This window comes from Microcebus murinus, chromosome 12, assembly GCF_040939455.1.
Source record: "Microcebus murinus isolate Inina chromosome 12, M.murinus_Inina_mat1.0, whole genome shotgun sequence".
NCBI classification, from domain to species: domain Eukaryota; kingdom Metazoa; phylum Chordata; class Mammalia; order Primates; family Cheirogaleidae; genus Microcebus; species Microcebus murinus.
In genome coordinates this window covers 92,794,596-92,807,241 of record NC_134115.1, presented here as the reverse complement: position 1 = coordinate 92,807,241, position 12,646 = coordinate 92,794,596, and the positions used below count along the sequence as shown (strand labels likewise).

The 12,646-nt window shown below is 65.6% G+C and overlaps 1 protein-coding gene across 1 annotated transcript; it reads right to left on the bottom strand.

Moving 5' to 3' along the window:
* Positions 1-2,576: 2,576 nt before the first annotated feature.
* On the bottom strand, positions 2,577-5,306 carry LOC142874250 (lipocalin 1-like). Its single transcript, XM_076008447.1, has 5 exons — positions 5,196-5,306; positions 4,471-4,607; positions 3,496-3,569; positions 3,230-3,337; positions 2,577-2,743 (listed from the first exon to the last, which is right to left on the bottom strand). Exons 1-5 carry the CDS (start codon positions 5,304-5,306, stop codon positions 2,577-2,579), a joined length of 597 nt encoding a protein of 198 aa, XP_075864562.1.
* Positions 5,307-12,646: the final 7,340 nt, after the last annotated feature.

Below are 12,646 nucleotides of genomic sequence, written 5' to 3'. Positions count from 1 at the left end.
CTGGGAACACAGGCATGTGCCACCATGCCCGGCTAGTTTTATTTATATATATATATATATATATTTTTTTTTTTTTTTTTAGTTGTCCAGCAAATTTCTTTCTAATTTTTTAGTAGAAACAGGGTCTCACTCTTGCTCAGGCTGGTCTCGAACTCCTGAGCTCAAACGATCCACCCACCTCGGCCTCCCAGAGTGCTGGGATTACAGGCGTGAGCCACCGCGCCCGGCCCCATCAATTGCTTTTAACTTTGTTGGTGCCGTCTCTGACATCACCAGAGCTTAAAGCTTTCGTAGCTGCCGTCTCCCCCCCTGCAGTGTTACAGAAATTCCCCTCCCCGAGTCACAGAAATTGTAGAACTTCACGTTTTCTTTTTATTCAGAATGAGGAATCACTTTAAGACAATATGCTAGGTGACATATCTAACCTCGTCTTTCCCCTACATGTCTTGTTCATTTCCTCCGACACGATTTTCATGGGATAAATACGCTCTTCTCGAAGGGCTGCCGTGTGTAATGTTGGGGTTTCCCGCCGGGCTGTGTCCGTCCCCCGACTCCCTGTCCGTTTCCCGGACTTTGTGCTGGTTTCCCCGGCCTGGCGGTCCCCAAGCTGCCGCCATCGCCGTCACGGTTCCACAGGAGGGCGGAATCCTGCGTCCACCCGCATCACTCTTCTTCTTAGAACGTGTTGACACTTTTTATTCCCTCCTGTAAATTTTAGATTCAGCTTTTCAGGTTCAGGGGGAAAATCCCACTGGAATATTGACTGAACCGCTTCAAGTGTGTAGATCGATTTGCGGGTGATTAGGTCCGTGCTGTTGGGGAGTCACGGAAATTCGAGAGCTCGGTTCATTGGAGTCAGTCAGTGCCGGGAACCGGCCGCTTCTCACCGTCCTCATACGGGTTCCCTGAGTCTCTCGCTAAGTGGATGGGCAGGTACCGTGTTTCCCCGAAAATAAGACAGGGCCTTATATTTATTTGTCCTCAAGAAGACACCCTAGGGCTTATTTTCAGGGGATGTGTTATTTTCCCCTCAAAGCCTCAGCTTGCAGCACGCACAGGATGGCCGGGACCCGACAGGGGGAGCTGACCTTGTTGGTGGGGCTGCCCGCACCCTTCCAGTCACCTCTGGGGTAGCAGCTGTCACGACGGGGCGGATGAGAAGGGCTGCTCATCTTCTTTCCCGCTCCGCGACGACATGCACGGGTTGTGCAGACGCGCTGCGCAGCCACGCCCGTCACTAGGGCTTATTTTCGGGGTGGGGCTTCTATTGCGCACATGCTTAGACATCCTGCTGGGGCTTGTTTTATGGGGAGGTCTTATTTTCGGGGAAACACGGTACTTGTCGTTTCCCTCACGTGTTTCCGGCTGGACTCGCCGGTTTGCGGGAAGCGACGGTGAGTCTCGTGTGATTTGTGACCACGCCCCTCGCCTGCTGGCCGGGTTTGTGTCGCCGAGGTGGATCATGGTGGGAAAGGTTTTGCCGAAGGGCGGCGTCACTAGGGCGTTTTCCGGGCAGCGTCTGGCTGTGCCTGTCTCAGCCTCTCCCAGAGGGTGAGCACCCAGGCCGTGACCCGGTTTCTCAGGGCCTGTCCTGCCGGGCCCCGGCGCAGGAGTGGCCCCGGCTCCAAGGTGTGGCCTCGTGTCTGCTCACCTGCGCACAGGTGCACAGCCCTGACGCGCACGGCTGACGCCCCGGCCCTCGCCGAGGCTGCTCTGCCTATGACACGTTCCTGAGGAGCCTGGGGGCCCCTCCTCACCCCACCCCCAGGTGTTCTTCAAGCCTGTGGACCAGGCTGGAGGACAGCGCCAGTCCCTTGGCTGTTGGTGACAGGACCCGGTGACCCACAGGGAGGAGGAGCCCTTCCCAGCAGGGGTAGGGACAGAACAGAGGCTCCAGACGGACGGGGCCAGGCGGGAGGGCCCAGGAGGCGGCTGGACTAGACCCGGGGAGGGGGACACTGGCCTGCGGGAGGAAGAGGAAACGCGGGTGATCTCCATTCGTTCATTTTGAAATCGATCAATCATCCGCCACGCAGGACAGAACAGACCGTGGCCGGGACCACCCGGCCCCTGCTGTCCAGCCCCCCACGGGGCTGTGTCCCCCTAGTCCTCACGGGACCCCCAGGCCCCACCTGCCCTTGGACTTTGCCCCACTCCCACCCCACCACCCGCTCCGGCCGCCATGCCAGCCGCATGATCCCGGCAGCCACGGGCTTCCTCCCCCAACTTCTCCCGGGATGTCCACCTGGCCGCCCGGCACACGCAGCCTGGCCACGCCCAGTCACGCTGCTGCCCGCAGTGCAGCCCGCACGGGGCTGGGGAGGCTGCCTGTCCTGTTCTGAGTGCATCCCACGCCCCCAGAACAGGCCTGGCCCGTGTGTTTGCTGATCGACTCAATGATGCCCAGAGAGGTGGCGCAAGGGGGAGGCCGGCAGGGCACTGGGCTCAGGAGGCAGGAGCTGTGGGCCACTTCCAGCTCCTCCTCTTCCTCCTGGCTGTGCGGCCTCAGCCTTGTCTCTGAACGTCTCTGCGCCACATCGATGCGAGGGACCCGGCACTGTGCCCGCGTCGCCGGGTCACTGGTGCCCCGTGAGGCCCGCGGGGGACGCGCCCGCAGGGGCGGAGCTGGGCTGCAGGCGGCGCTCACCGTCCACGTTGAAGACCGGAGCTTCCTGCAGGTGGAATTTTCCCACGAACCCCAGGTACTTCCCCAGCCACTGCGGGTCCTCCAGCTTCCCTCTGGCTGAGGGCAGAGCAGGGCGGGTGAGGGGCCAGGCGGGAGCCTCTGTCTCTTCCGCCCCACCCCCACCAGGACCCAGGCTGGACCTTGTGCAGCCGTGCCCCACCCCCACACTGGCCCCGGGAAGCCCCGGTTGCAATGGCCACCCGCCCGCCCGCCTCTCAAACGGGCTGCTCTGGGCACAGCAGGCAAAGTGCACCTTGCAGGGGTGCGTCGGGCCCCGCCCACCTCAGTGGAGGGTCCCCCTGCAGCCCCCACCCTGCTCCGCTGCCCCGGGCTCTGGCCAACGCCCTGTCACCGGGCTGCCCGGCCCCTCCCGTGTCTGTGTGTCACTCAGGCCGTGGCATCTCCCAGTGCCCACCCCTCCCCGGGTCCCTCCCAGCCAGCACGGAGACCCCCTTCCCGACAGCAAGCCCAGCGCCCCTCCCCCTCCCCGCCGTCCGAGGGCCCCTCCCCCTCCCCACCATTCTGGGGACAGCCGCTGCCTACCCAGCAGCACCCACAGGCTGGTGACGTCCTCGTCCTCGAAGCGCACGTGCAGGATGAGGCTGCTGTAGTCGGTGCCCACGAAGCGCACACGCAGGCGGCCCCCCTCGACTGCGGACACCCAGCTGGTGATGGGGGCCCCTCCCCCTCCGCCCCCCCCGCCCGAACCCCCACCCCAAGGCCTCGTGGGCTCCCCCAGTGTCACCGCCGGGACAAGGACGGGGTGTCCGTGTGTCCTGTTGGGGGGGACGCCCGAGAGGGGTACTCACAGGAGCCTCGGTACTGGCCTTGCAGCTCAGTGGGGTGGACGGTGACGTTTTCTCCCCCGCACACCCCCGCGCCCCTGGGAGGAGGGACAGGGACTCAGGCCGGCCCCGCTCGCCCCCGTTGCCCTACCCAGGACTCGGTGGCCACACCAGGGGGCACCAGAGCTGCCCGGCAGGTGCCCGGGAGCCCCTCCCCCGGCTCAGAGGCCTCGTGGGGCCTCGGGAGGAGGGGTGTCCGTAGGGCGCCAGGGATGGGGCTGGAGGGTCCTCCTGCAGCGGGGGAAGCAGGGACTTCCTCGCTTCTGCCAGGAAGCCAGCCTCCCTGCAGGGCGGACCCGCCGGCCTTGGCTCTGAGCCAAAGTCTGGGGCGGGGCCAGAGCGGGTGTCCGTCCGTCCGTCCTCCCCGGCTGCTGCCACTCTGCGCACAGACAAGCCCCACCCCACGCCCTTGCCGGGGTCCTCAGCCTCTCACCTGGGGCGGGGGCCCTGGGACCCCACAGGGCTGCCGTGGGGTGTCTGTGACTGAGCGACTGGCCAGTGTCACAGCTCGGAGGGGCTTGTCCCCCCCCATGTTTTCTGTTGCCGACGGCACAGCCCCCCCCCCAGCAGGACCACCCCCCCGGGAGGAAAGGGGTTTGTGCGGGGCGGCTGGTGGGCCCAGCGGTGCTGTCGGGAGCCGGGGGCCACTCTGACACCGGAGCCGGCCCAGCTGAATGCCACGCCGGGGCTCCCGCTGCGGCAGGAAGCTGCGGCCACACCGGCCCACGTCCTTGACGGGCGTCCCCCCCCCCCGGAACTGGCCGAAGCCCTGCGGCCGGGCTGCGTGTCCTTCCTGCTGGCCCGGCCCCCCGGAAGCCCGGTAGCGTCCAGCTCCCTGGCGGGGCGGGTGGAGGGGCAGTGCCATGTGTCCCGGCTCTGACGGCCGTCACTGCCCCCTGGGTCTGAGAGCCACGCCTGGGTGCCGGGGCCCAGGCTCACCTCCAGAGCAGCAGGAACGCCACGTCCCCGTTGTCCTCGACATGGATGGAGTGCAGAGCGAGCCTCAGGGGGTCCGTCGGGGACACTAGGTCCCCGTGGCTGGCCGCCAGCCGCAGGGTGAACCAGCGTCCCTCCACCTACGGGGACCGCGGGGCCAGCTAGCCCCTACGTGGGGCACCCTGCCGCTGCCCACCACCCCGTCCGGCCTGGTCTGCGGGGCCAGGCGGGATGAGCCCCCTTCCTTCCTTCCTGGGGGTGTTCGCCTCCACCCCACCCTCAGGGCCCCCACTTCCCCCAGCTCCTCCCCTCCTCAGTCCTGGGGGGCTGAGGGGCCACCCTGCCCTGGAGCTGAGCCCTAATTGGGACCCCAGAGGAGGGCAGGGGGGCCCTGCAGGGAGGAGGCACAGGACACTCTCCTTGCCCCCAGGGCTGTCCCCTTCGAGCTACCTGGGCGGATGCCTGGCCCTGCCTGGCCGGCTGAGGGCTCTGCTTCCCCAGCCCCCGCCTGGCCGCCTTCAGGGCTGGCTCTGGGCCGGGAAGAGCAGGAAGGGCCGGAGGAAACCGGCGGCCTGTGCACTGAGCAGGACAGAGCTGGCCCGCCTAGGTGGCCAAGGCCTGGCACAAGCTGCCTCCAGGGTTCCTCAGGGCCAGGCTGGGCCTGAGTCTTGCCCCCATCATGGCCCCCCACCTGACTCTGATGTCCAGGTCTCGTGGACCTGACTCACCCTCCGCGCCTCAAACCCCGGCTGCAGCGGCACTTCTTCTAGCGTCTTCTGGGCACCGGCCAGGCCCAGGCCCAGCACCAGCAGCAGGAGAGCCGCTCTGTCCAGGGCCATGGCTGGGGCGGGCGGCAATCCCCGCTGGCTGCCTGTCCCTGCCCAACTCCGGCGGCCCCGAGCCACCACCGACCAACCCTGCCGTCCCACCCGGCCTCCTCAAACGCCGCACGCCCTCCCCGGGAATGACGCCGCCCGCCCTGTCTGGGGCGAGGGTGTCACCCGGAGCAGGGTGTGGAGTGGCTGTCGGGGCGGTTCAACCGCATCGCGAGTCCATCCCGGGTGTCACGGGCGAGGCTTGTGGCCGGGCGCGGGCAGAGGAGGGCGCGGAAGGGGCGCAGGAAGGGGGCGCAGGCCCTGTGTGCCGCCCGTCTGCCCTTAGCTGCCGCTGCCAGCTCTACCAGGCCCACCCCACGGTTCTCCGGAGCCCCTCTTCGGGCAGGACCGCCCAGGCCCCCAGACCAGCCCTTGGCCCCCACGGATGGGGCCTTTCGTGGGTGACTGTTTTTTTGAGACAGAGTCTCACTCTGTTGCCCGGGCTAGAGTGCCGTGGTGTCAGCCTAGCTCACAGCAACCTCAAACTCCTGGGCTCAAGTGATCCTTCTGCCTCAGCCTCCCGAGTAGCTGGGACTACAGGCATGTGCCACCATGCCCGGCTAATTTTTTATATATGTTTTTAGTTGTCTAGCTAATTTCTTTCTATTTTTAGTAGAGACGGGGTCTCGCTCTTGCTCAGGCTGGTTTTGAACTCCTGACCTCGAGTGATCCTCTCGCCTCGTCCTCCCAGAGTGCTGGGATTACAGGCGTGAGCCACGGGGCCTGGCCTCGTGTGTGACTTTTTTGGCTCTGCGTGGAGCCTGCTGTGTGCACAGAGATTCCCGGCGACCGCTCACCCGTTCCCGCTGCACGGGCACCTGGGCTGCCTCTCGGATTGGCGCCGGTCGGCGGAGCTGCGGCGGGCACTCACGCGCACGTCCAGGTGAGGGCAGGCGCCCCAGCCGCCCGCCGACACTCAGGAGGGGCGGCGGTGGGGCGGTCAGAGGGGGAATCGGAAACAGGAGAAACCGCCCGTGGGATCCAAAGTGGCCACTCCCCTCCTTGCGTCTCCCCTGCCATCGGTGGGTGAGGGTCCTGCGGCCCCCCAGCCCCGCCCGCGTTTAGCGCTGCGACTTAGTGAGATGTTAGCCGTGCCGCTAGGTTGCGGGGGCGTCTCGCTGTGGTCCTGATTCACGTTTCCTGGGTGACGAGTGGGTCTGAGCACTCTCCCCGGGCTCATTCATCATCCCTGTCGCTCACTTGGAGAAGCGTCTGTTCAGATGTCGCGCCCACGTCAACAAGCTTCTTATTTTGAGAGATGATTTTAAGACTCAGAAAAGCCGTTCCGTGCCGCCTTCATCGAGGGTCCCCCAGGTTAACATCGCACATGACCACGGGATGTGCACGCGACACACACACATGCACACAACACACACACATTCACACACATGCTACACATGTGCACACGTACACATGGCACACACGTACACATACACACGACACGCAATGCACATATAGACGACACGCACACGTGCACACGTGCGAAATGTGCGCGTGCACATACACACTACACGTGTGCACATGTACACGCCTGCACATGCACACGACACACACACGTGTGCACACGCGCGACACACACACGTACTCGACACCTCCCAGCTCTGCGGGAGGATGGCACTATGACTCAGATCACGGCCACACTGCTGGCCTGACCGCGCCCACACCGACCAGCCCTGGACTTCCCCAGGAGCCCCCGCTCCCTCCAGGGCGCCCCGCTGCCCCTGCGCAGCCTGGAGCGGAGCTCAGCTCTTCCCGACCCTACGCGCAGAAGTTGCTGAGCTACTGCAGGAGCCGCTCCGACAACGGGCTGGAAGGCTGGCCGAGACCCGGCCTCCCGGCCTCCTGCAGGGGGGCTGAGCCAGGGGCTGTTTCTAGCGCAAGGATCTGCACCCGTGGGCTGCCGGGATCTGCCTCCCTCGGGCGTGGCAAGGCAGTCGTGGCCACCACTGTGTTTAGGGCAGAGGTTTGTTCCCTCACAGGTGCCAGGGACAGGGGAGGGCCCGTGGGGAGCGCCGGGCCGGGCGAGCAGGTCTTACTGGCGCAGCACCATGGCCACTGCCCTGCCCCCCCCCACGGCACCTGCCACCCAGCCCTGCAGCCCCGTGGGTGGCCCCTGCAGGAAGCACCACGGGACCCTCGGCAGAGCCGCCTACACCCACCTTTGCCCAGCCCTCGTGCCCCTTGGCCTGTGGCACCCACTGCAGAGAACCAGGACGAGGCTGGGTCCCCTGGTGCGCCCCACCCCCACGCCCCTCCCCCTCCCAGCAGACCCCCGAGGGGACGCCCAGGGCAGCCCACCCGAGGGGCCCCACAGACAGGCAGAGTCACTGGGCACGGCTAAAGCTCTTTATGCAGAACCAGGGGAGGGGGTACGGGGCGAAGTGGGGGTGGCAAGAGGGGGTGCAGCTGGCCAGGCTCCGGGGACTCTTCCCATATCCCTGCGCAGGACACAGGAGCTGGGTGGTGCCGTCATAGGGTGCCGAGGTGCACTCTGACCTGGAAAGGAGTCGGGGTCAGTGAGGACAGGATGGGGGTGGGGGACACATGGGGGCAGGGTGGGGACACATGGGGGCAGGGGACACCGGGTGGGGACACATGGGGACAGGGGAACACAGGGTGGGGACACATGGGGGCAGGGGACACAGGGTGGGGACACATGGGGGCAGGGGACACAGGGTGGGGACACATGGGGGCAGGGGGACACAGGGTGTGGACACAGGGTGGGGGCACATGGGGGCAGGGGGCACAGAATGGGGGCAGGGGGCACAGGGTGGGGGCACATGGGGGCAGGGGGCACAGGATAGGGGCAGGGGACACAGGGTGGGGGCACATGGGGGCAGGGGGGCACAGGGTGGGGGCACATGGGGGCGGGGGCACAGGGTGGGGGCACATGGGGGCAGGGGGCACAGGATAGGGGCAGGGGACACAGGGTGGGGGCACATGGGGTCAGGGGACACAGGGTGGGGGCACATGGGGGCAGGGGGCACAGGATAGGGGCAGGGGACACAGGGTGGGGGCACATGGGGGCAGGGGGCACAGGATAGGGGCAGGGGGCACAGGGTGGAGACACAGGGTGGGGGCACATGGGGGCAGGGGGCACAGGGTGGGGGCACAGGGTGGGGGCACATGGGGGCAGGGGGCACAGGGTGGGGGCACAGGGTGGGCTCTGGGTTTGCAGCCACCAGCTCAGAGCAGACAGAGCAGGGCCCTTCCCGCAGGCTGCCCACAAAGCTCAGCGTGTGAAGAGGTGACAGGAGCTTTCAGGCCAGCGGGAGGGTGAGGGAAGGACCCGATGCTGTTCTGGATTCTGGCTCTGCCCACACCTGGGCAGGTGACCTTGGGCAAGTCTCTGAGCCTCCAGTTCCCAAATGACACGCAGCCATGTGGGACCCAGGAAGCCCGAGTCACTGTGGCACGCCCGCCACGTGCCTGAACCTTGCAAGCAACTCATCGGCTAACGGGGTCACGGTGACTGCGGAGGGGTGGGGGGTGCTGAGGAGGGATCTGAGTCCCACACCGGCCGCAGGCCCCTTGGGGACCTGGGGGATAGGCATTGTCCCCCACCAGCCGCCCAGCAAAAGGGGTGTTCACCACGGAGGGTTTCCCAGCTGCCCACAAGCTACACCCAGACCGGGGTCACCGCAGCCCAGGGGGGGGACAGGGGTGGGTGGGAGAGAGACCGCATGGCCTCTCCAAGTGCCACTGAGCCCCAAGACTCGGATTTTCCCAAGTGTCCTCTAAAACTGTTACTTACCTTTTTGTTGCCTGGAGGACAGGTTTCTGCAGAAAGAAGGAAACACACCTGGCTCAGGAGCCCCCAGGGACCCAGGGCCCTCCGTCAGCCAGCATGTCCCGTGACCCCAAAAGGACAAAGTCAAAACAGGATGCAACACGTTCCCGTACAACGTCGCTCTGCTGGCTTTCCGCCATGGGGACACGAGAGGGCAAAGCAAGTGAGTCCTTCCTACCGGTCTGCTTGAGCACAGTGACGCGTCCCGAGCTGATTCCTCTGGCCGCTGCAATCTCCTTAAAGTCCTCCAAGGCTTCCTGGTTGTTCTCGGGGTCTCTGCCTGCAGGCGACCAGGAGGAGCCGTGAGCGGCCCGCAGAACTGGGGGGCCGCAGGCGCCTCCGTCCAGCCTGGAGGGCTGAGGAGCCGCTGGGCTGGGGAGGAGGACGGCCCACTGCCGGACGGGGACCGGGGCCCTGTGAACCTGCCCCGAGGCTCTGCGGCAGCAGGACCAGGAGAAGCTGGCCGCGCTCTCCACTCGGCCCCAGCATTGCCCGGGAGGGAGGGTGGGCGGCGGGACCCCAGCGTGGAGAAGACGAGTCTCCCCCCGGGGGGAACCAGGGCACCACGCCTGTCCCGCTACTCTGTCCTCTGTCCTCTGCACGCTCCCGGCACCAGGGAGAACACAGGGCCTCCCGGGGTCTTATCTTCAGACGGGAGCGGCCCCGATGCCCCCTGTCTGCTGGCGCCACCGAGTCGGGGCTGTAACCCCAGGAGCGGGAATCTCCTCTCCACGCAGACCCCTCTTCACACCCTCCCCTGCCGGACACCCCCAGCGGTGGTGCTCAGGGGTGGCACTGCAGGCCCATGCTGTGGCACTGTGGCCTTCGCATCTGTGCCCACAGCGGCGGCTCCTTCCTGCAGGGACCTGCACCAGGACACCCTGATGCTGGACTCGGGGGCGGGAAGCGGGGCTCACCCACGAGCTTCGCCATCCGGACCTGTATCCCGAACAGCTTGCCCTCACAGTAGAGGACGTAGTGGTCCTTCACAGACGACTTGATGATGGACACCCGGCGCATGCCCCAGACTGCAGAAGGACAGCGACACCAGGCCTGAGTTGGCAGCCTGCGCCTTCCCAGAGGATCGGGGGACCCCCCAGCACCCAGCCCCACACAAGCCCCTCTGGCCGCCCAGAGCTCCCAGAGACCCAGGTTCCCCACCAGGCCTGAGCCCCAGTCTCAGCCCAAAGCAGCGGGTCACAGGGAGGTTTCAGGGGGAGAGGTTCGCAGGGGCCGGAGCCTGGGGTGCTCAGCACTGCCGGTCAAATATGACCCTTCTCCTGGCTCCTGCCAGGACACGTCCGAAACCACAGGGAAAGCCCTGGGTGGCCCAGTCCCTCCAGGGACGAACCCACCACACCTGGCATTTGGGGTCAGGTGTTTGTATCCGTAAGTCAGATTGACCGGGGGAAGTGGAGGGCGGGGTTTCTTTTTGAGACAGAGTCTCACTCTGTTGTCCAGGCTGGAGTGCCGTGGCGTCAGCCTAGCTCGCAGCAGCCTCCAACTCCTGGGCTCAAGTGATCCTCCTGCCTCAGCCTCCCGAGTAGCTGGGACTACAGGCATGCACCACCATGCCCGGTTAATTTTTTCTATACATTTTTAGTTGGCCAATTAATTTCTTTGTATCTTTTTAGAAGGGACAGGGGTATCGCTCTTGCTCACGCTGGTGTCCAACTCCTGACCTTGAGCGATCCACCTGCCTCGGCCTCCCAGAGTGCTAGGATTACAGGCGTGAGCCACCGCGCCCGGCCAGGGGTGGGCTTTTCATGGTGTCAGAAGCCTGCCCTACAAAGGGCCCAGCTCAGGCTCCGGGACTCACAGGCCGTGTATTTGCCAGGCTTGTCCGCTTTCTTGAGGTCGACCTGCATCTCCTCGCACTGGCCGTTTGCCCTGGAAAACAGAAGTTCCGTGGGCAAAGGGGTCCTGGCTGTGCCTCCCCTGCCTCGGAGCAGCCCCGCTAACACGCCCCGCGAAGTCCAACAAGCCCCCGGTCCGTGGCGGGGCCTGGGAGGCTGCCTCTCTGGCAGCCGCTGGGCCCTCTGGTCACGGGTGGCGGCCCCCGCAGTTCTCGCGGTTCTGCTCGGGGCCTGCCTCCCACCCCACCCTCGCTGGAGCTGGGGGGCCCCGGGCCGCCTGCTTTGCCGGCAACATCTGTGGCCACGGGCCTGCGCCCTAAGCCACAGTTCGTGGACCTCTTCCCCCCAGCGTCCTCTCCTGCTGGCCCGCTTCCTTTTGGAGACATTCAGGGACGAGGCCCACATCACCAAATCTGGCCCAGTGAGAGGCTGAAGTGGGGGCTTTGGGGAAAAAACGCAAACATCTGGGTCATTTCCGGGTCAATGGCTCCCTAAGGGTTGGCCCCAGGACCGGAGCACAGACACTGCTATACCACGCAGGTGGGAGCTGCACAGGTGTGAACCATGCAGGTGGAAGCTGCACAGGTGTGAACCACGCAGGTGGGAGCTGCACAGGTGTGAACCATATACAGGTGGGAGCTGCACAGGTGTGAACCACTCAGGGGGAGCTGCACAGGTGTGAACCACTCAGGGGGGAGCTGCACAGGTGTGAACCACTCAGGTGGGAGCCACATAGGTGGGGAGTTGTGTAGGTGGGAGCCACACAGGGATTTCCAAGCAGTCTCTGCCTCCCTGGTATTTCCCTGCTATCTCACCTTGTCTCTCGGTCATCCTGAAAGCCCGTGCCTGTGGTCTCCAAAGCAGACAGTTACTGCAAGTGCAGAGCCTGCGAGGCCCAGCCTGCCAGTGCTGACTCTGGCCTGGGCCGAAGACACCTTTTCCCCAAAGGGCCTGCGCGGCAGGCAGGTGCTCCCCAGGCAGCGGGCGGGGTGGGCAGTGCCCTGCCCCTCACAGCCACGAGGTTTGATCCGGGGACGCCCTCAGTGGCACCGTTTGCCCTTGAAGCTGCCCGGTGCTGAGTGTTTCAGGAGGGGCTGAGCACGGCCCCCCAGCGTGGCCTGCCTACCCCTCCCCCGGCCCCTGGGTGAAGCCCAGGTCCCCGCCGCCTGGCCCCAGACACTCACACCATGGTGACCTCGATTTCCAGGTTGCCCCCCTCCAGGGCCGTGATGGTCATGGGAGTCACAAATTGCACCTTCCTCCCAGGCATCTGCTTGTCGGCTGTCATGGCCTTCATATACCACCTTCCTGACATCTGGGGAAGGCTCCTCTTCATTAGGGCTCCGGGCGACCCCTCCAGGGCCTCCCCCTTCCCTCGTCTGCAGCCCCAGAATCTGTCCCTGCCCAGAAGGGCTGGAGACATGCAGCGTTTCCCAGTTCCTCACCCAGCCAGGACATCGCCAGCGCCTGCCCCAGACCCACCAACGCCGCCCCCAGCCCCTGTGAGTCAGCCAGGACCCCGGGACCCTCACTCCTGGGGGACAGGTAAAGCCACCTTTCACAGACTCCCGTCCTCCTAATCCAGTGCCCTGGCACCCTGGGCCCACCCTCTGCTGTCTGGCCGTTCCCCCAGGGTCGGGTTTAGTGCCGACCCTAAA

Bases quoted from the DNA above. Each gene is read 5' to 3' on its own strand.
- LOC142874250 (XM_076008447.1), bottom strand. From the start codon at position 5,306: ATGGCCCTGGACAGAGCGGCTCTCCTGCTGCTGGTGCTGGGCCTGGGC. The intron at 3,338-3,495 runs GTGAGTACCCCT...GGGTGTCCGCAG, and splicing joins AGGCCAGTACCGAGGCTCCT to TCGAGGGGGGCCGCCTGCGT. The intron at 2,744-3,229 runs GTAGGCAGCGGC...CTCTGCCCTCAG, and splicing joins CAGCCTGTGGGTGCTGCTGG to CCAGAGGGAAGCTGGAGGAC.